We start from the raw sequence: 20,651 nt of genomic DNA on the forward strand, positions 1-20,651 counted from the left end.
GTAAATGGTTACACAGCACCCCCTAGTGTCACCTCTCAACATTGCAGCCAGCCCTTAACTGAATTCAAAGCTACATTTTCCACAAATGCATGGCTCATCTTTGCTTACAACACCCTCAGACACTGCAGACCACCAGACACTTACAATGACTCATACAAAGCCAAAGGACCAATATAAGACTGAGTTTCCATGAAAAAGTGGCAGTCATAAACAAGGCTGTGTTCCTCACTGAGTGCTGAGTGAGAAGGTGTGAGAGAAGAGTGCTGAGAGCAGAAGGGAAGGAGAGAAAGAGAGAGAGAGAGCAAAGAGAGAGGGGGAAAGAGAGAAAAAGAGACAGAAAAAGAAAGCGGGAAAGAGACAGAGAACATGTGAAAGAGTAAGAGAGTCAGTGAGAAACAACAAGAGAGAAAAGACAAATCAGAAAGAGAGAAAAGAAAAATGACTGAAAGAATGAATAAAACAAAGAGAAAGAAAATAATCAGTAAAAGAAAGTGGGAGAGAGAGTAAGACAGAAAGTGTCTCAGACAGTGAGAGACCGAGGAAGGGAGAGAAACAAAGAGAAGAGATGGAAAGAGAATCCAAGAAAGAGACTATGCAAGAGACTATGCAAGAGAGGATGAAGAAAGGGACAAAGAGTACATGAGAGAGAGAGAGAGAGAGAGAGAGAGAGAGAGAGAGAGAGAGAGAGAGAGAGAGAGAGAGAGAGAGAGAGAGAGAGAGAGAGAGAGAGAGAGAGAGAGAGAGAGAACGAACGAACCAGCAGGAGTGGTTGTGTCTGGAGACCTGCTGTCTGGGCTGCGTTCCCAACCACAAGCAGAGAGGGAAGATACGTCTGGAAACTCTCACCAAGACGAACATGGTTGGAAAATGCGGCGGCGGAGAGGCATGAGCATCCAGATCGCAAAGATTCTCACTTTTTCGAGCGCGCTAAAACACCCTTGTGGCTACATATTCAAAGAAATAATCAGAATTTATCAGAAATCAGCACAATCTACACCATTTTTTTTTTCCTCTGGGGTTCACTTACGGTGCCTGTGTGGATTTAACAGTCATAATTCATTTTTCCAGACACTTTCTTTATCCCCTACAATAAACATGCTGAAATGCCTTTCACACTGATATACACCATCTTTGGTTTTCCATTATACGGGCCCTTTACGTTAATAAAGAAGAAAAAACAAAATCGTTGCTAATATGATGGAGTGCGTCAACAACAGCAACGCCTTGGCTCTAATGCCCTTTCGCTCCTAGATGTTGAAGTTTTGATTATATCTACAAATCTCTCTGCACCAATCAGGCCTCGGGGACACAGGGAACCAACACCATTAATTTAGACTCATGTAAGCAAGAAAAGCTTCCAACACAAGTACAAAGCATATAGTTTACAGCACCCAGATTTCCATACTCGTACATCAGAACCCAGACAGGACTGTGCCCTGTGCAGTGGCCATGGTGCATCAGTTTTCTGAATAAATACAGAAAATAGAGATGGGGTTTTTGCTCCAACCTGGAACACACAAAAGGACTTGATGGGAGGTTTAGAAAAATAAGTGTCGGGCAGCTGCTTCCTCTTTCATCCGGAGCAGTGCCAGCAGCTGAGGGTCAAAGTTCCTCAGGCTTTGCATTTGGGCTGTGCTGCATGTAAATCATTATCTCAATATTAGCCTTGACAACACTGACAGCAAATGTGCAAAAAAGGCTTCAAAGAAAGAGCAAAATGTTGTATTATGTGGTGTGAGTACCCTGATCAATCTCGGATGTTCCAGATTAGTGTTCAGCGCAGGTTTTCATAAATCAAGGCATTTATATAATCCAAATAAATGCAGATAGTTCTGGTCAACCTAATACACAGTATTCTTGGTCAATTCTGTCTTGCTAACTACATTTGTTTTGGGAAGTAAATTATAGTTGAAATTGTAGACATTTGGCATCATGTACAGTAAAGCCAACCAAATTTAGGTTTTGAAATTCAGTACTGAAGACAGAATTTTTGATACTATGTCAGTACCATAAAAGCACTGCACCCTGTTTAGGACTTTAATCAAAATACTGATGCGGCAATCTCTCATGATAAGCTTGGGGCACCACATGCATGAAATGTGGTTACGGCTTTTTCATTTACAAATGAAATGGACACTGCATTGAAGTTGAGGCATTTACAAGATGCAACACATGGCAAATGTGCTCTAATAATTAGGTTTTAGCTTATTATTTATTATTTGTAGCTGCACTGGAGAAGAAAAGCTCCAGTCCGGTCTCACTCTAGCCCCTTCTGCGCTAACACACACAGAGGAAACCGAGCACCAAGTCAAGTTTTTTAATTAGTTTATCTTCTGCTGTTGTGTGCATGAATTAAGTGAGTATCCATTATTAACAGTTAGTTTGAGGCTGTAGTGAGTCATTAACTCGTAGCACTGTTAAAACTAAATGGATGAGGATACTGTGCTCTGTGATCTGCGGCATGTTTTATTCATTTCCTTATTTATTTTTTGTTCAGTGGTATTTATTCATTATTCTTGGATTTTTTTATGAAAACAAATAAAGTGGAAATAAACATGTCATTGCGCTCCCTAACCTTATTTTTTACTCATTATTAATTTAGTTTTAAAATAAATTTTAAAGTGAACATTTACCAAAAATATCTGTTGCAAATCTGGTGAAGTTCCTGACAATACCCAGCCCTAACACTTGAATACAGTTAATGAGCCGTACCACTACGTCAGCAAAATGAAAGCAAGCCTGTAGGGAGGGCAAAGTTAGTGTTTACTGTGGTGTCAGATTCCTGTCCATGCACCAGTGGAGCTGGGAGACGCCGTACAGTGCAAGAGGGCAAGGAGGAGTAGAGTAGGATTACGCTTCTGTCAGCACCTGAGGAACAGAGCTTTCCCCTGCCATCAGCTTTCCACCATCCCAATATGCAACTGCAACACACAGCAAGCCTTCCTGCTGCTCCAGCAGCTCTGCAACAGAGAGTCAGGATGCTGGGGACTTCAGAACTGGATTCATTTACATGACTTCTCAACCTCTACTCTGCCATCTCTGTTCTATTCCACCACAGTTCTCTTAAAGGAACAGTTTGGCCAAAAATCTGACAATTTTTTCCTGACCAAAACAGTCTAACAGCATTGCAGTGGAGATATGAGGCTAATGCTACTAACAAGTAATGAAACACTATTAGCCAACTGCCTAAATTATCACAAACTTGCCTGTAATCCATTAAACTTGTTAAATGTTCCCAAAAATACCTGTTTATGTGTTTTCTGAATGTATGACAATGTTACATCTGTAAAAAGGGACAAAAAGTACAAATGTAAATTGAGGCAAGTGATGATTTGGAGTTGCACAATGCTAAGTGGTAAAGTATAAGTGTCTGTGGCCCAACATGGGTCCACATGTCCAAACTAGGGTCTCTGGATTCTGGACTCATGTTCTGTGAAGTCCACCAGACTGCTGAATTTTATCACATCATATCATGTTGCATGGCTGCAAGCAAAAAGGCTAATGAAATGACTTGACTCGATGGCTCACTTCTTTGGTTGATAATGACACCAAACTCTACAAATTCTTGCCTAAGTTAGGCATTACTTTAAAAGTTTTCAATTAATTATTTTTTCTTTTTTTTTTGTTTGTTATCACAGGCATTTCGCCTTGAATTTTAGGTAACATCACAAGTGTCCTGAAGTATGAATCCCAGATAGACTAAGTTTGAAGAAAGAAAAAAAAAACCCTGAAACTACACTACTGCTTCAGGTGATGAGATCACCTAGTAAGTTGGCTCAGGTGTGTTAGATTTGGGCTGGAGTTCTGCAGTAAGGCAGATCTCCAGGTACAAGGTTGGTGACCACTGACTTGAATCAATAGCACAAATAGATATCCCTACGGCCCTGTGGATTTTCTAATTGACGTGCATGTTTCCAAAGAAGATTAGAGATCTAGACTGGGCATATTACTTGTTAGCTACATTAGCCTGTATCTCCAGTACAAAAATAAGTAGCAAATTTCAGACACAAAATATTTCTTAGTTGCTTGATTACATATACAGGGGAAAACTGTATAAAGTTTGATTTCTTATCAAACTTTCTTTAAGCTGCCATTTCTTTTCATTTAAAATGAGTAAAAATGGAGTGACGAGAGGCTTTCAGTGCATAATGAACTCACTCTGTGAAATAACTCAATGAGGGAGCAGATCTGCTCTCACACTCTGCCTCCAACAGCTCTGCTCACACACACCCCAACACAAACAGTGTCCTGTTTCCAGTGCAGCACAGCTGACTATCCTCCTATCCAAGGAGACAATGAGCATTTTGGAAAAAGTCAAATCCCTTTTTGTTGTTATTCATAGAAACGAGCCTTGTGGAATTTTAATTAGATAACTAAACATTTACATTTGAGCTGTACTAAAGGTTTCACAATAATACCATAGAGATATGGTAGGGATTTGGATCTAAAGCACAATACAACATTAGCAGCGTTCTTCTGGACAGAGAATTCATCAGTGGAAAACTTAACGACCTGCAGGTAAGAAAATGTGTTGTCAACAACAAATGATGACAGATCGTCTACACCTGCTGGCGTACGAGCCAGGAGCCACAGTGAAGCAGAACTTATTGACCTTCATATATAACAGATAGCAGTAGTGTGCAGATGAGTGCTTTAACAAACTGCAAAATATTTCATTATGGCCATCCCGACCCACCTTAGATGTCCCATGTGTGACACTGTGTAGACCCAATGAAGCAGAAATAAGTGCATTGCTAGGGATGCACCAATACAGGAATTATGGGTTGATGCCAATATCTGACTTTTATGTACATATCTGCTGATGCCTATACATATATATTTGTAAAATGCTGAAATTGTGACTAGATTCTCTGGGTCAGCATTACAGACAAATATAACAGCTATATGGGTTACAAATGTAGCAACATGAAGAAAACGGAGACGTTTAACATCATAACCTCATGCTCAGACACTTTTAAAATAACTCTGTGTAGTGAGAGTGGGGTGAACGTGTGGCCCCATGATACCCAGAGTGACTCACCCGCAGGACAGTGCTGCTGTGCGTGTTGGGGAATGACGTTGGCCTGTCTGGCCACAGGACAAAGTCTCTGTTAGAAAGGCAGTGACCTACAGAGCTCCACTCAGCCTTCCTCTCACAAACCTCTGCCTCAGCCCACAGCCGCTGATGATGGAGTCGATGGGCAGATTTAAAGGAGAGGTAAAGTGCTAGCCATCTGAACAGAGCAGAGAGGACAGAAAGTATTTTAGGAACTGCATGATTGTAGTATCCCATACCTGGATGCTGTGTGTTTCTAAAAATAATTGATTCTTATGCTTCTACTCCTTTTGCATTTGACTAATACTCAGTCTACTAACTACACTTATGTCTTGAGACAGGATTTACTGCAAAACTGCTTTCTTACAACATAGAAACTATATGGGCTCTGAACTTAATAAATAAATAATACATTTTTTACTTTAACACTGTTTACACCACAGATGGCTCAACATTGAAGGCTAAACAGGACCATCTATTCAACCGTAGATATTTATATTCTTATGTTTTGGTGGGGAATTGCATAAAATTGATCCAGAAATTAAACACAGTTTTACAAGAAGCTTTGCCAATGACCTTGTCAGTGTGCCCTGCAGCATTTGGTTGGACATCTCTGCTGGTGACACATCAATGAACCGAAGGAAGGAGAAGCAGCTGCCTTCATCATCACCTGAAGAGAGTTTATATATATTTACAATAAAATTAAAAAAAAGAGCAGGGGGGGCATATTTTTGTTAAAGCATGCATGACTCACAGAGAGAAGGAAAGAATTAAAGAGAATGAGACAAAGAAAGAGACAGATCTCAAGATAGAAAGAAAAACAAGAATGAGAGAGAGAGAGAGAGAGAGAGAGAGAGAGAGAGAGAGAGAGAGAGAGAGAGAGAGAGAGAGAGAGAGAGAGAGAGAGAGAGAGAGAGAAAATGAGAGAATTAGTAAAAAGACAGGGTGTGAGTGAGACTGACCAAGAGGAAAAAAGTGACGGAGAGAAACAGACTCACTTTTCCTGTGGAATAAAGACTGCTGGATGTGTTGAGGGGAAAAAGGCGAGAGCAGAACCTGCAGTAGCCTGCAAGGCAGAGGAAAGAGAGAGGGAGAAAAAAAAAAAAAGTCAGGCAAGACATTTTAAATTTCCTGACAAGTTACAATTAACCTATTTCAGCCACTTTCAACACATGAAACATGATATTTAAAAATGTAAAATAATGGGGAAAAAACTTCTGAGGCGTACAACAGCCATGGTCAACTGTATTTATGAACTCACTTGGCCCTCCCCTGACTGCAGGTGTTGAGGAGGCCTTGGCGAAACAGGAACTTGGACATGATGAAGGGCTTCAGAGACATGTGAAAGGGTGAACGCGTCTCCTGCCGCTCAAAAAGGTCTGGGTGGTTGCACACCTACATACACAACATAAATGTAATTTCCAGCTGTAAAATCCTTTGCAATAGAATCCTATTGTAAAAATTAGCCACTATGGCTCTTCCCATGAAGCTCAGTGGCCCCTACCTTTCTAAACTGCATGACAAGGTTCATGAGGCTGCTAGTTGTGCTATGGGCTTGCTGGGCTGTGCCCATGGATGACTGCAGTAGGTCCTCGATGGAGATCTTGTTCTTCAGGGCCTGGTAAAGCAGCCTCTGCCTGCTCGTCAGTTGGCAATACGTCAAGATCTCAATCTGGTCAAAAGAGAAGCCAGGGAGTGACCATCACAAAAATAAATGAGATGGCCTAGACCAAAAGGGTTTTATTGTCAATGGTGGGAGGCTGGTGCAGTACCTTGTCAGAGAGCTCGTTCTCCACATCTTTTTTTATTCTGCGAAGCATGAAAGGCTTCAGGATCATGTGCAGTCTGGAGAGCTGATCTGCCATTTAAAAATAGGCCAAAAACTGTCTTTAATCAAAAATCTACTCCAAGTCATGGATCATTCATTGTGACAGATGCTGCACATTAAGCAATTTATCAGTTATTTATGAATAAGGCTTCAGAGGGCTAGCTGGACCACTTCAAAAAACACCACCACTCACTCTCATCGATTGCAGATTTGTTCTCAGCATGGCTTTCTATGTCCTTGGAGAACCACTCGTTGAACTCCTCATGAGAGTCAAAGAGAGTAGGCATGATGAAGTGTAGCAATGCCCACAACTGAGAAGAAAAGAAAAATTTACATTTAGAAAATCCCTCCAAATCCCTCTCAGTCAAACACACAAAAGCAGGATCATTTTTACAAAATATCAGGATACAGGGTCATTCATATGTCCCTTACTATATGAACTCCTTTTAATCATTCATTGGCCAATACCTACCTTGTACCTACACTTATTGTCCATTTTATTTTGCCCACACATTACTTGTTAGCCCCTTTTTACCATGTTTTTCAACAATCAGGACCCCCCCAGGGACTGAGATACTAAGAGGGTGGATCATTCTCAGCACTGTGACACTGTCAGGGTCTTACACTGTTGTACACTTACACTTCTGACACTGCCTTGTTGGTCCATCTTATACATGTAATGTGAATATAGCTCATCTGCTGCACAGTTTGCATTAGGCACCTTTCACTCCATCAGTGGCCAGTTTCTGGCCACTGGACACTGCTGGCTAGATATTTTTGGTTCTCAGTCCCGCAGTCACACTGAGTGGCTTAAAAATTCCACCAACACTGCTGTGTCTCAGTCTGTGCAGCACTCACACATTAACACACCATCAATATGTCAGTGTCACTGCAGTGCTGAGAATGATCCACCACCAAATTCATACCTGCTCAGCCGTCCTGTGGGGGGCCTGATCGTAGACCTCTGAAGCCCTGTCGTCATTCTGTAGTGGTGTCATGACATTTTAGGAACTCCAGGTCTCCGCTTATTTCTTTATGAGGAAAATGAATGTTGAAAATTGCTGAAATGGTATCCTGTGGTAAACATGAATGTTCCAAAGTTGCTCCAAATGCTCTAAACGTTTTTCCATAGGAACATCTTTTCTCTGCATGTTGCCAGATCCTCTGAATCACAAGGGTTTTAAGGAGCTGAATTACAACTACTGCTACTTCCAAGCTACTGACATCATTAGATTGGCAACCTCACCAAAATACACCACATAAATCAGCGAGCTTTGCCAAAAGTGTCAGCCAAGTTGATTTAACAGTAATAGCCTACTCTTATGTAGCTGGTGATATAGTAGTGTTTTAGTTTTTATAGTGTTTTTGTCATTGTGCAGAAATTTGACTGATATTTCAAATCTTGATGTATTTACTGTATTCCAGAAGAGGAAAATGTTTAAGACGCTGGGCTACTGTGCTAAACTGACTGCATTTTATGAATGTTGGTGCATTTGCTGAGTTAGATTTCTCAGTAATACAATCTGAATGAGAGTAAAACGCTCCTAAGGAGAAAGGAATTTCTCAGCTTGCAATGAGCAAATCTAGGTTATAATGTGAAAATCTGAGTGAAAATCTCCTTTGAGGAACTTTTTGTCACTAGCAGATTGACAGCTGTGTAAGTTTTATATACTGCTGATTTGTGCTCTTGTATGCCTTTTGTTGAAACTTTAAAACAACCTCAGGTTTTAGAAAAGTGCTATATAAATTAAAATTCTTTTTATTATATTTTTGTTGCTATTACATTTTAATTTTTTAAACATTTGCGTATCAGCGGATATGTACATAAAAATATCGGCTCATAATTCCCATATTGCCGCTTCCCTAGGCAAGATGCCAACTACAAAATGACACATAACTTCCTATAGGTTAGCCCTGCTTCTTCTGTTTCTCTCACAAAGTCAGGACATTTTTGTCCTAAAATGTACAAAAACAAATTTCTTGTGCAACCTCACCTCGGCCATCGTGTTCTGGATGGGTGTTCCTGTTAGTAGCAGCCGGTTTCGGCACTGGAACTGAAGTAGGATCTTCCACCGCACACTATCGAGCAGACCCAAACATCACACACCCCCATCAAACAGCTAACACATACCAGGCTTAGTGAAAGATCTAACAAGACCTATCAAGCATGTCAACAGCAATGAGGCCCAGACTGAAACAGACACAGAACTCCAACACAATCTCAAACTAAGCTTCTGCCTGACTGTGGGACTTAAGGGAATTAAAAGCTTGTTGAAGCTGCTCTGACGGCCGCAATAGGCTCTCAGCATGGTCATGAATCATCTTTCACCACAACAGAAGCTGCTGGGGCCCAGTCGGGTACAATCTCACATGTTGCATTTGGGAGATGGGCTCCAGCCCAGGCCTGGTGTTAGCCAAGGCCTGGAGATGGGGAAAGGCAAACATCTGAGACGCCACTTTCTTTTAGAAATTCTATCCCTATACCATGTTTGAAAATGATCATTCAGCTAACATGAGGGACGATTTGAAGTTTATTTTAGTTTAATGTTTTGGGAGAACAAGTCAGATAGGAAGAGAAATGTGAGTGTTATTATTGTTTAGTTCCATTGGTAAAAAAAAAAAAAAAAAAACAGTACTTGTGTCTTTTTTAATTTTTTGAGAAACTTGTCTTTAAATTACTGTGCAGAGATTTAGCATATACTTCTTTTTAAAGAAAAACTTAATTTTACTGCTAACATTTAATAATAATAATAACCATGCACAAAGCATTTCTGGTTATCAATGTCCATCTCACAAGGTAATTTACAGGAACAAATGAAAAAAAAAGGAATAAGCATTTCAAAACTGAATCTCATGTCCATCTGCTTAATTACATTAGAAATATAGCTGGTAGAAATTGCCTACATAATCTCAGAGTTTTAACAAAAACAGCAACTTCATAGGAGACAGTAAAAATATGTTTAGAGATGTCAATACTAACACAGATGCTAAAACATGAATATCGGCCAATACCAGGAACACTTTCACTGAGAAACTCAAACTACTTAAAACACTCTACAAGTCCACAGGAAGAAAGGACAACATGACATCACACAACGTGAGTAAGTGCACTTTCAGAACAAACTTGTTTCAGTTTCAGATCAAATACATTTTTGCCCACTGACATCCAATCCAGCATTTTCTGATATCGGCCTGATACGAAAAACTCTCAATACCAATATGCCATCTCTAACATCAACAAAGTAGAATTATAGTCCAAGTAATTTCAAACTTCCTATAGGTCCATTCATAATGAAACGTCACACAATTTAAAAGCCAGCTGTTGCTCTGTAATTGTGCCAAAAAACTGAAAGTAAAGGTTTTGAATAGGCAGCCATGACAAACTTCTGGTTCATTACCTGGTGCTGCTCTTCAGAGCCTGGGCCTCGTCCAGAACCATGTATTGCCACTTCACTCGCTGGAAGTACTTCACATCTTGCACCACAAGCTGGTAACTGGTGATCACTACGTGGAAGGGAGCATTCTGTGTGTACAGGGTTTTCTGCAGAAGCCACAAATGGACAAAACATAGTTGATTTCAGAGGTTCTGCGAAGTGCAGTGTTCTCACAACAGTTGGACTAGAGTGGACAGAAAAGCTCACCTGGCTCCAAAACTTTCGAATCACTTTGCGGTCGTGGGGGTTCCCCCAGTACGGCAGCACCTGCAGACCAGAAAAATAAACAGATGACAGATTGATGGTTAGTTGGGAGACTGCCTGCACATGGTGTCAGTAAATCTATTAATCATCACTGCAAGAAGTTCTTATGACTGTACAGAAATTTGCACATGATACCAGACAAGTCCTCAGGGTGTTCTACAGCCTTAGCAACCCCACTAAAGATCACAGAAGGGACCAAACAGAAATTCCGCAGTATTTTCTGCTAAGGTTTACAGTAATTAATCTTATCATTTCTTGTGTGAAAGATTTTTTTCAGCTGTAGCAGATTTATTTTTAAACTGTTGCAAGAATAACAGACATTAACATATTTCAAATTCCTTGTAGGTCCAAGGCTTATCTTAAAAAAAAAAAAAAAAAAAAAAAAATGAACAGCAATGATGCAACATTGCCCCCTACAGATCAACACATTTTTCAATCTCATGTGGCTGCACAGACCTGCTGTGTTTCCCCTTACAGTTGAGGAATGGCAAAAATAGGCCTAGGCAACCTTGCCCAAGTGTTATTGTTCTGAAAATAGAGCCAGTTAAGTGGGTTTATGAAAGAAGGGACAGTAAAAGAAGGGGGAGATATTTAAAGCATTCTGCAATTGCAGGTGTCTTCCTGTGCAGCTGCGACACTCACCTTGAATTTCGGCACAAAGCGGGTGAACTCTTGATGCCAGTTGTTGAGTGTGGAGGCTGGGGAGATGATCAAGAAGGGTCCCCAAATATTGTCTCTCTGCAGAACAGGACACACATGGACACACGTACATGCACACGCATAGCAAATAAGGCCAACACACAGGTGCGGGGAGGAGGGAGGGACAGGGAGATGGTGGGAAAGACATGCAGAGGAGAGAGGGGTGAAAACAGGAAGCAACTTAAGAGGAGACAACATGCAAGCTCAGTTTCCTATGGACCCTGAGGCACAACTCTTTCATATCAAATTCCAAAACTCCCCAAATTCCATTTCCTCCCTGCTTTGAAGACCCCAAGGGCTGAGATACACAGCGGAGGCAGCTGGAGAGTTCCCACTGACACCAAAAAACAGCAGCTTGCCCTCTAGATAAATGTATGTGCGACTGAAAAGAATTCACCACAGGAAAATGGAACGGGCGAGGTGGAAGTACTACTTCTCATTTATTTTTTGGGTCACAAATAGATTTATCTATCAGGTTTCCCCAAGAAAGTGAAACATAAGCACAGCTGTGTGGCCCAGTGGTTTTAAACTTCAGTCACGTAACTCATCGCCTTGCACTATTTCAACTGTTCACTGTCCTAATACACCTGATCCTCATGCCTCATCAGCAAGTTGGTTCAGGTGCCTGGGGCTAGAGGTCTGCACAGTACAAATTCAAGCCCAAACTCTTTGAAACCTGAACTTGACCCAAACAGAAAATCCACTGTGACTTGACAGGCACTTTTCCTATGCCTTGCTTTGCTACTAACACTGTGCCTGTGACAACTGGAGGCTTCGAATTTTCAGAAGAAAAACCCTAAACTTTCACTGGGCTAGCCCTCAAGGATACATCTCCAGTACTTTTTGTTAAATAACATAATTGTATTCTGTTTCCTAGCAGTTATATTTATGGTGTCTTCACACGCTTTTTTGGTTTTATTTTTCTATTTTAAAACACTAGTACAATTATATGTATATTTCCTCTGGGAAAGTGATTGTACAGAAACTGAAAAAAGGTACCCAGCTCGACCTTTGAAGACATATTTACATTGTACCTTAATAAACAAAAATGTAATTTTTTTTTCTGTAAAGTTGAATGAAAATAAAATATAATCTACAGAAAAACAAACTAAATATTGCAAACTTAGTTCCACATATTTAAACCAATACAACATGCAGTGTCACATCATAATGTGCCATAACTTTTCATGCCACATTTTGTTATTTTTCTGCCAATATATTACATTCAGCAAACAGACAGTAATTGTACATTTGATCTGTGCAGAAGCAAAACATGTCATTTGAATGGGGCACGCAACCTTCATCATATGACTGTACCTGTGCAGTGCTTTTTTTCTGATAGTGTAACTCCTAATTAAAAGCATTCAGCTGTTTGAAACTGGGGGGCTTATTGGCTGACAGAGATAGCTAAAGAGATTTAATATGTGAAAGCATATGAAATGTAAACAGGCATCTGTCTTCATATAAAAATGAAAATACTACTTTAAAAAAATTCACTCATTAAAAAACAAACATAGCCACATTCAACCCAACCCGGTCAGTATACATGAAAAACTGGCCCAAATTCAACTTAAAATCCAATTTTTTTGTAAGACCCAGTCAGGCTCAGGCTCGATTATCAGTTCTCTAACTGGTGCTGGGAATACTTGACGCTGTTCAGGGAAGCGGCTCTCTAGGACTAAAGCTGTGAACCACTATGCTGGAGAGATTACTAGGGAAAAGTAGAACACTGGTGTGCACTGTCAATGGGTCTCAAATTACTATGGAAAGTGCTCACCTCTGCCAGGTGGGCAAGCAAGGCGATGCTTTGGACTGTCTTGCCCAACCCCATTTCATCTGCCAGGATGCCATTGATGCCCTGAGATACAGAGAGCATTAGAGTTAGGCAATATGACCTAAATGTAAAATCACAGAAAGAATGTTTTGCAATTCACAATATGATGAAATACTTGTTTTTTTAACTGATGTCTTGAGTTAGAACAGACAAAGTAGTGCCATACCTAAATTCTACTCTCTCAATATTTCAGTTGAATTATTAGTCAACACTGCAACAGTTTACATACTCTCCTACTTTCTGTACAAATCCAATCAAATAAGAAAAATTGAGCCCTTTTTGTAATCAAATATGCATGCAGGAAGCATGCGTATTTTTTTAAGTACTTCTCAGAAAAGCTTGCAACAAATCGTTGAATAATTTATTACAATAACAATAAATAGTAATTTGGCCTAGCCCTAAACAGCAAACATTTTTTTCCCGCATACATCAAGTTTACATGTCTGCTGGCACTTACCTGTTCATAAAGGTTGGCTAGCCAGTTCATGCCTTTTAGTTGGTAGCCCTTTAGCTTGCCATTGAAAATGGTGGGCTGAGGAATGTCCTCACCGGCCTGGATGGAAGGGTTGGAGAGGCTGTAGCTCTCCCCAAAACCAGAGCCTGAAACACTAGCCACATGCAGAGAGGCACAGCGGCTGTCCTTCGCCTCCTCATCAAACTGCCTCGTCTGCATCACACACAGTGGGAGACATCACAAATCAACACTAAAACCGTGTCACTGACAGCCAGGAAGACACTACACAAACATCCAGATTGATTAAGGTTCTTTAGGAAATGGCTCAGTGGATCAAGAACTCACAATTTGATTTAATCTGTTTTTTGGTACAGGATTACTTTTAAAACTCTTTACATTTTACTCAACATTTATGGACAACATCAACAACAGGTTTTTTTTTTAAATAGCAAGAGGATTTTAATTTGGTCAGTAAATTAGTGCTTACTTTATTGAATGTTATTATCATTTGGTATGCACCAATCTCTGAACTGTGGGTTCAGATCTATAATGTTTTCACCCCTACTAATACCACTGAAAATAGAAAGCCAACTTCTGGTCTACTATAACCCCTAAGAGAGGATTTGTTTTCCTCCCTCATGTACTCACTCTGGCCTGATGAATATGGTATGCCTCTTTTGCATTCCGCAGGGCTTGAGACTTGTAGTATTCACTGTCTGTAGAAACAGTTGTTAGTGTTTTTTAACCACCAGACAATCACCATGCAGTTTTTCACCATGCCAGAAAGTAAACAATAAGATCAATTGTACTCTCTAACATGAGATGAATAAAAATAGTCAGCACAGATTCATTTTATGGCTTCTTTCAATGACAGTGATGTGAGCGGACTGTAGAGGCCTACCATAATCCTCCTGACCCATGTTGACCATCACCCCCCCACCAATGTCTATCTGCCGCTGGGCTGTGTTTTCGTCCAGCTTCCGGAGGATCTCCTCCTGACTGCTGTCTCCTCCATTGTGCTTGCCTCCCATGAAGTGGGCATACAGCTCAGTCTGTGTGATGAGGAAGTTCAGCTTCCGCTGCTGTCTCTTGGCCTAATCAGACACAGGATGGAGGTAGGAATGCACAAACGATGACACTGTTCATGGACATGTGGGTGTGTGAATATCTGTATTCATACATGTTGAGGACAAAAACGTATTCTCCTCAAAGAAAAACCAGAGAAAAACATGGGCAACCTACAATGTCAGGAGCAACAATATGGCCTTTGTAAAGTGCTTTGACAAAAGCTTTATGTTTCACTTTCTTATTCTGACATAGGAAAAACGTTTATTTTTGTTACTGATGTTAAGTTCAGAGTTAGGCTTAGAACATTCTCATTACAGCCAGGCAATTATACATGGGCATATTCACAGCATTCAAAAGTTTCAGATCACTGTTCAGCTTGGAATAGATCTTTTCAAAAATATAAAACCAATCTGATTGGTTGAATGCTTAAATGATTCTAAAATTTTAGTCATGCACAACTTCACAGGTTTCAAATTACCATGTCATTAGTAAGACATTTTAGATGTGTATAGAATGATATGATGGAAATGATTCTAAAATGACATAGAAAGCTGTAAAACATGGAGAATTTAGCTATAATAAATACTGTCTACAATTCATCATATTTCAAAAATGGAGATCAAAGCTCAGCCTCAGATAACCTTACAAAAAAGATGTAAAAATTGATAATTACAGTATGTTATCATCTTATTCACAGAATTCTTTAAATATTACACAAAACACTTCACAACACCATTTATCAAACCATTTGTGATATATAAATTCACACTGTGTACATCTGTATGTATAATTATGGGCATCCCTGCTGAAGTGAGATTTCTTGACTTCATTATTATTATTATTATTATTATTATTATTATTATTATTATTATTATTATTATTATTATTATCATCATCATCATCATCATCATAATAACAATAGGGTATTGCTAGGGTTTTTTTGGTGGCCCCTGGGAAATCTAAATGCTTCAGCATACCATTTTGGCCAATTATGGACAATTATATGCTACCAACTTTGTAGGAACAGTTTGGGGAATGTCCTTTTCTGTTCCAGCATAACTGAGCCTCAGTACACAAAGCAAGGTTCATAAAGCTATGGCTGGGTGAGTTTAGTGTAGACAAACTTGACTAGTATGCAGAGAGCCCTGACCTCAACCCCATCAAACACCTTTAGGATGAACTAGAACAGAGATTGCGAGCCAGGCCCTCTCATCCAACATTGGTGTGTCTGACCTTATACATGTTCTTCTAGATGAATGGGCAAAAAATCCCACAGACACACTTCAAAATCTTGTAGAAAACTTCCCAGAAGAGTGGAGCTGCAAAGGGGGTGACTAGCTTCATACTATGGCCTATATAGTGTTTCATGGATTTAGAATTGGAGGTCATAAAAGCTCCTGTGAGTGTAAGTGTAGGTGTCCCAACATTTTTGTCCTTAAGGTGTATATGGGCTTTTAGAATGCACAGACATGAGCACACACACACAGGACATATGCATGACCTTATGTCCCAACATTGTATAAAAACAAACTGGTGTGTGTGCATGCTGATGGGATGGGGATGGTCATGTACCTCTCTCATCTCCTCGTCCAGTTTGCGCTGTTCTAGTGCCTCCTTCTCTGCACGCTTGCGGTGCTCTTTCTCCACCTTCTCGTATTTCTTCCAGTACAGCAGCATTTCTTTAGTGAGGCGGCGTGCACGTGGTAGCGTCTCCTTGCAATTCTTCTGAGCCTGAATCGCAGCTCTACGCACCTCACGCATGCACTGATGAGCCAGCTAAACAGGCATACACAGCAAATAAACATTCTCCACCAATCTCAATAGAAACATATATTCTGTAAACTCAAAGTCGATCTCAGTTCTGTTGTTACCTTTTTGGCATTGGTTAAAACAAAGTTCTTCGCAGATGCTTTCTGTTTAAAAGCCTAGGACACAAAAGAAATTAAGATATAAATAAAAGATGATGAAGATGAAGATAATTGCAGAGGAGAAATGTTAAGCATAGTCCCATAGAAATTAGTTTACCTTAGGGTTTTCTTTTTTGGCAATTGTAAGCCAGACTTTTCGTCTCCGAGCATTCAACTGCTCGAGTGTTAAGTGCTTCTTTTTTGTTATGGGCGGCGGTGCATCATGAGAGAACTTGGCAAATATTTTGGTGACGTACGGCCGTCCTTCCATGGATAAATCTTCACCACGTTTCTTCTTCTTTTTCATTTTCTTTAACTTGGCTATGACAGAACAGAATAACATTAAGCATGGCCTCGGTAGACAAACAGCATACATAAGCACAGAACAAACACTGCTCCTTCTCCTACCCTTAAATTTCTTCTCCTCCTTAATCTTCTTTTTCTTTGGCCCTAGTAGATGGCGCTGTTGCTCATAGAAAGGGTCTTGGGTGGACAGAAGGCCTGTGCTGTAGTACTGATACTGCTGCAGCTGGGAACACAAATCATTAACATGCTACATTTTTCCTTGTTATTATCACTATATAAAGTTTCTATATATGTAGGTGTACGAGCATGTTTCTATACCTCACGGTCAGTGTGAAACTTGCTCTGGTGCAACCTGGTAAACTTATGCAATCGTAGCATGTCGTGCAGTTCCTCCCGGGTCATTGAGAAATCAGAGTCGTCTGAGTCTGTGTCTGAATCCGTAGTGTCATCACTTAACAAGATACCCTGAAGATCACAAGAGACCAGTCATACATCAAAACAGCTGTAGAGAGTGAAAATGCAGGTCTGATACAGGAAATTGGCCCAGTCAGCTCCAGAAGCCCACTTTTGTAATTAGTGCAGCATTTAACCATTAAGATAATTAGGCAAAGATGTAAATTTAAAACATGCATGGTGCCTAAAATTTTTCTCTTTTCACTGCAGCTACAAGGTATTGTATTACATGCTATTTAGATATACTGACATAATATAGTACTGTACAAATGTCAGAGATCAGTTTCTTTGTTTGATTTCAGCTACACATACTTTCAGTCCTATAATGGTGGGTTGCCTTCATGTTTAAAAGTGGCACATGACCTAAGATTAACACACAGCAAAATTTACAACTAAAGCAAGCAGAACATAAGAAATTTTATTCTAAACCACACATGAGGTTGGCATTTATCAGAAAGTACTATGGTTATTTCAAGATACAGACCTTGCAATATCAATAATGATACAATGAAATCAAAACAGCAATGAGCGCTAAGCAGTGATTAGAAAGCAAATACCTTTAGCCATTTCCGGCTCTTCCTCAGCTTGGAGAAGTTATACAGATTCGCTTTGTCAGCCTTGTGCTCTGTAGGGGAGATTGTAATATACTGAGCAATGTAGCCAAAATAAATGAATAAATTACCAAAAAACTGAATGACTGAATGTTTCCATTATATGTTACAGGCTATGTTCTATACCCTGAAGCAGGACTCCATTGAGAGTTCCACACTCTGTCCCTCCTCCACCAGACCCCTTGGTTCCTTCCTCAGAGTCAAGAGGCTCTTCTTTCACAGCAAGCACAGGAGCATGAGGGTTGGAAGGAGCGAGAGAAGGCCCCTCACCCAAGCCATCATCGCTGTCATCACTGAAACACACACAAACAGAAGAGTACATCTAATTTTCACAATTTCTAATTTAGGTACTTTTTTAAATATTGACTTTTAATATTTATTTTCTGACATAGGCAAAACTTTATTTCTATATTAATGATTACAAAATGAAAATATATATATATATAGGCCCACAGGAAAAAAAATTTATCTTGGCAAGTTATATCATACTTAGTTCAATCAATATGTCTGGCACTTATTATTACTCATTATTACACTGCTGTACAAAGGTTGTTCAACTTATCTTTAGACATTTTCACTTACTTCAAGTTATTAAAATTAAATCTGAACCATTATTCCTTGAAATATGTACAATTATCAGATAATTTTATTAAATGAAACAACTTAAAAATCAGCTAGAAATAGGTTAAATAATCTAATATTAATAAAGCAATCTTATTTTGATCAATCTTTCAACTAGATTCAAGATGATTTCACATGCAAAAATATTGTTTTTTACAATAAAGTGTCCAATGCAGAATATATCGCCGATTTAATGCCAAGTGACATGCGCCAGTCAACCAGCTCTTTAGTCAGACAGCTCCCCTACCTGGATATGTCCTGATTGAAAATGGTGGAGGTCTGGCGGAGGAAGGCATCCAGCCTGAGGGAGCGCTCCAGGTGCTGCAGATGGAGCGGCTTGGCCAGCTTAGAGCAGGCAGAGTCCATGCCATCCTGCTCTGAGGCCATAGGGAGATAGAAGACGTCCTGGGCCCCGCAGGACACTCACTGCAGAAAACAGCACATGCAGAATGAGGTGTGTAAAAAGGTCATGTGAATGAGTAATTTGGTAAATGAATTTCTTTGGAACACAGTAGGAACAGGAAAGCTAGATTACAACCCAGATGGTCTGTTTAAGAGAAAGTTAAATGCACATATAAGAAACTGTTTTATACATAATAGTTATAAACAGAATGTTGTCATTGATTTATGCTGATAACAACTACTAACTACTAGCTCTACAGTGAGAATCAAAATGAAATGGTTTACAATCAAACCACTCACACAGAAAATTCTGTTTATTTTATCTGCTGATTCTTACATTCAGTGACCTGCTTATGAATTTACAGAGTGGAACATCTAAACCAGGACTGCCCAATGTGCAGCCTGCAGGCCTAAGTCTGGCTGTGAGGACAATTGACCAGAGCGGTACTCAGGAGAACAAACATACTTCCATATTACTTAGTAAGATGTTATTTTCCTTTAAAAAATGTTTAAGTATTTTAGCAACAAAATATAGTGTAGTGTTATAAACGTTAGTTTACAAACTTTTTCATGTGTATATTGTTTCATGTCTTTGGCCCTCAGACACCACAAACACTGCACTTTGGTCCCGTAAAAAAGTGGTCACCCTTGATCTAAACCCCTGCGGAAGCTATGACTGTGCTCTGAAAACCCTGACCATGATGCTTCAAGTACCTTAGGAAAACAAGATTTCGTCATTTCCAGTTCCAAGACCCAGATTTCATGAAATGGTAAAGCTGGATAAGAAAGAGAAGAGATGATTACAATTACATCCACTCAGCCATAATTCAGATACAGAAGAAATTTACATCATCTGTTGGCATCTGAGAACACAACACAAAAGAATACCCCCAATTAAACCCAATGAAGCAATGAAGACAGTATGGATGTATAAAGAATTGATTTAGGAGTTTAAAGTAAAGCAATCTGTAGTTATTCACTTAAAAAATATAACCTAACCAATGTTGACACTGTTGTTACAGCCAACAGATAACTGAGTAAATTGTAAACATTCATATTTGTACTTGTTGCTCTTCCTTAGCAGAGAACTGACTTCTTAAGCTGTTGTATTAATCATTTGAAAACACCTGGATGGATGGAATAATCTGCTTTTCTTGGTACACAAGTCAGTCATCATGTGTCAATCGTATATCCTGGAGGATAAACCATGATGCAACACTGTCTATCAGAAGAAGAATGGAAAAAAAACATGCGATGGAGCCTCCAGTGAACTTGGGTGACTGTGATGATGCAATCTAGGATTTATAGGCTCATGTGTATCTCATGAGTTCCGCAACGCAAAATCACAGTTACTTCACTACAGCAGGTAATAAGGTTATAAAAGGACTGTACCCTGACTCTTTACATTACATTTACTTGTAAATCACCTGAGTGATACACTTAGTCCCTAAACATAAAGGTGACAAAAAACAATGCACAGAAGTGGATGCCCTCAAGCACATACGATTGCCACAATTTATTAAATTAATCCAAGATGTGCCTTCCCTTCTTAAACTTGTTAAATAACTAATCTACATAACTAATAAATCAATATTGAATTTTATAAAGAAATATAAATGGCAGATGGAAGTAAAGGCGATGGAGACAAGCCCAATGACTGAAACTGATCTATTTGGACGAACACTTGGCATCACTGAAAATATTTTTCATATTA

At 39.6% G+C, this 20,651-nt stretch overlaps 1 protein-coding gene across 1 annotated transcript in view; it reads right to left on the reverse strand.

Moving 5' to 3' along the window:
- The window catches only part of ino80 (INO80 complex ATPase subunit), a 49,151-nt gene that overhangs the window by 25,893 nt on the left and 2,607 nt on the right, over window positions 1–20,651 (reverse strand). Inside the window, exons 2-25 of the mRNA XM_017692586.2 lie at window positions 19,652–19,713; window positions 18,783–18,961; window positions 18,041–18,207; window positions 17,861–17,928; window positions 17,169–17,315; window positions 16,953–17,073; window positions 16,663–16,865; window positions 16,509–16,562; window positions 16,210–16,413; window positions 14,471–14,663; window positions 14,218–14,285; window positions 13,573–13,782; window positions 13,059–13,139; window positions 11,225–11,320; window positions 10,526–10,585; window positions 10,283–10,425; window positions 8,879–8,963; window positions 7,078–7,195; window positions 6,829–6,914; window positions 6,561–6,728; window positions 6,318–6,451; window positions 6,055–6,122; window positions 5,633–5,726; window positions 5,042–5,234 (exon numbers count right to left, since the gene is read on the reverse strand). Of these exons, the coding sequence (XP_017548075.1) occupies window positions 5,042–5,234; window positions 5,633–5,726; window positions 6,055–6,122; window positions 6,318–6,451; window positions 6,561–6,728; window positions 6,829–6,914; window positions 7,078–7,195; window positions 8,879–8,963; window positions 10,283–10,425; window positions 10,526–10,585; window positions 11,225–11,320; window positions 13,059–13,139; window positions 13,573–13,782; window positions 14,218–14,285; window positions 14,471–14,663; window positions 16,210–16,413; window positions 16,509–16,562; window positions 16,663–16,865; window positions 16,953–17,073; window positions 17,169–17,315; window positions 17,861–17,928; window positions 18,041–18,207; window positions 18,783–18,922 (2,901 nt within the window). The 5' untranslated portion in view covers window positions 18,923–18,961; window positions 19,652–19,713. The remainder of the gene's footprint in view (window positions 1–5,041; window positions 5,235–5,632; window positions 5,727–6,054; window positions 6,123–6,317; window positions 6,452–6,560; window positions 6,729–6,828; window positions 6,915–7,077; window positions 7,196–8,878; window positions 8,964–10,282; window positions 10,426–10,525; window positions 10,586–11,224; window positions 11,321–13,058; window positions 13,140–13,572; window positions 13,783–14,217; window positions 14,286–14,470; window positions 14,664–16,209; window positions 16,414–16,508; window positions 16,563–16,662; window positions 16,866–16,952; window positions 17,074–17,168; window positions 17,316–17,860; window positions 17,929–18,040; window positions 18,208–18,782; window positions 18,962–19,651; window positions 19,714–20,651) is intronic.

Source organism: Pygocentrus nattereri, chromosome 4, assembly GCF_015220715.1.
Source record: "Pygocentrus nattereri isolate fPygNat1 chromosome 4, fPygNat1.pri, whole genome shotgun sequence".
NCBI classification, from domain to species: Eukaryota; Metazoa; Chordata; class Actinopteri; order Characiformes; family Serrasalmidae; genus Pygocentrus; species Pygocentrus nattereri.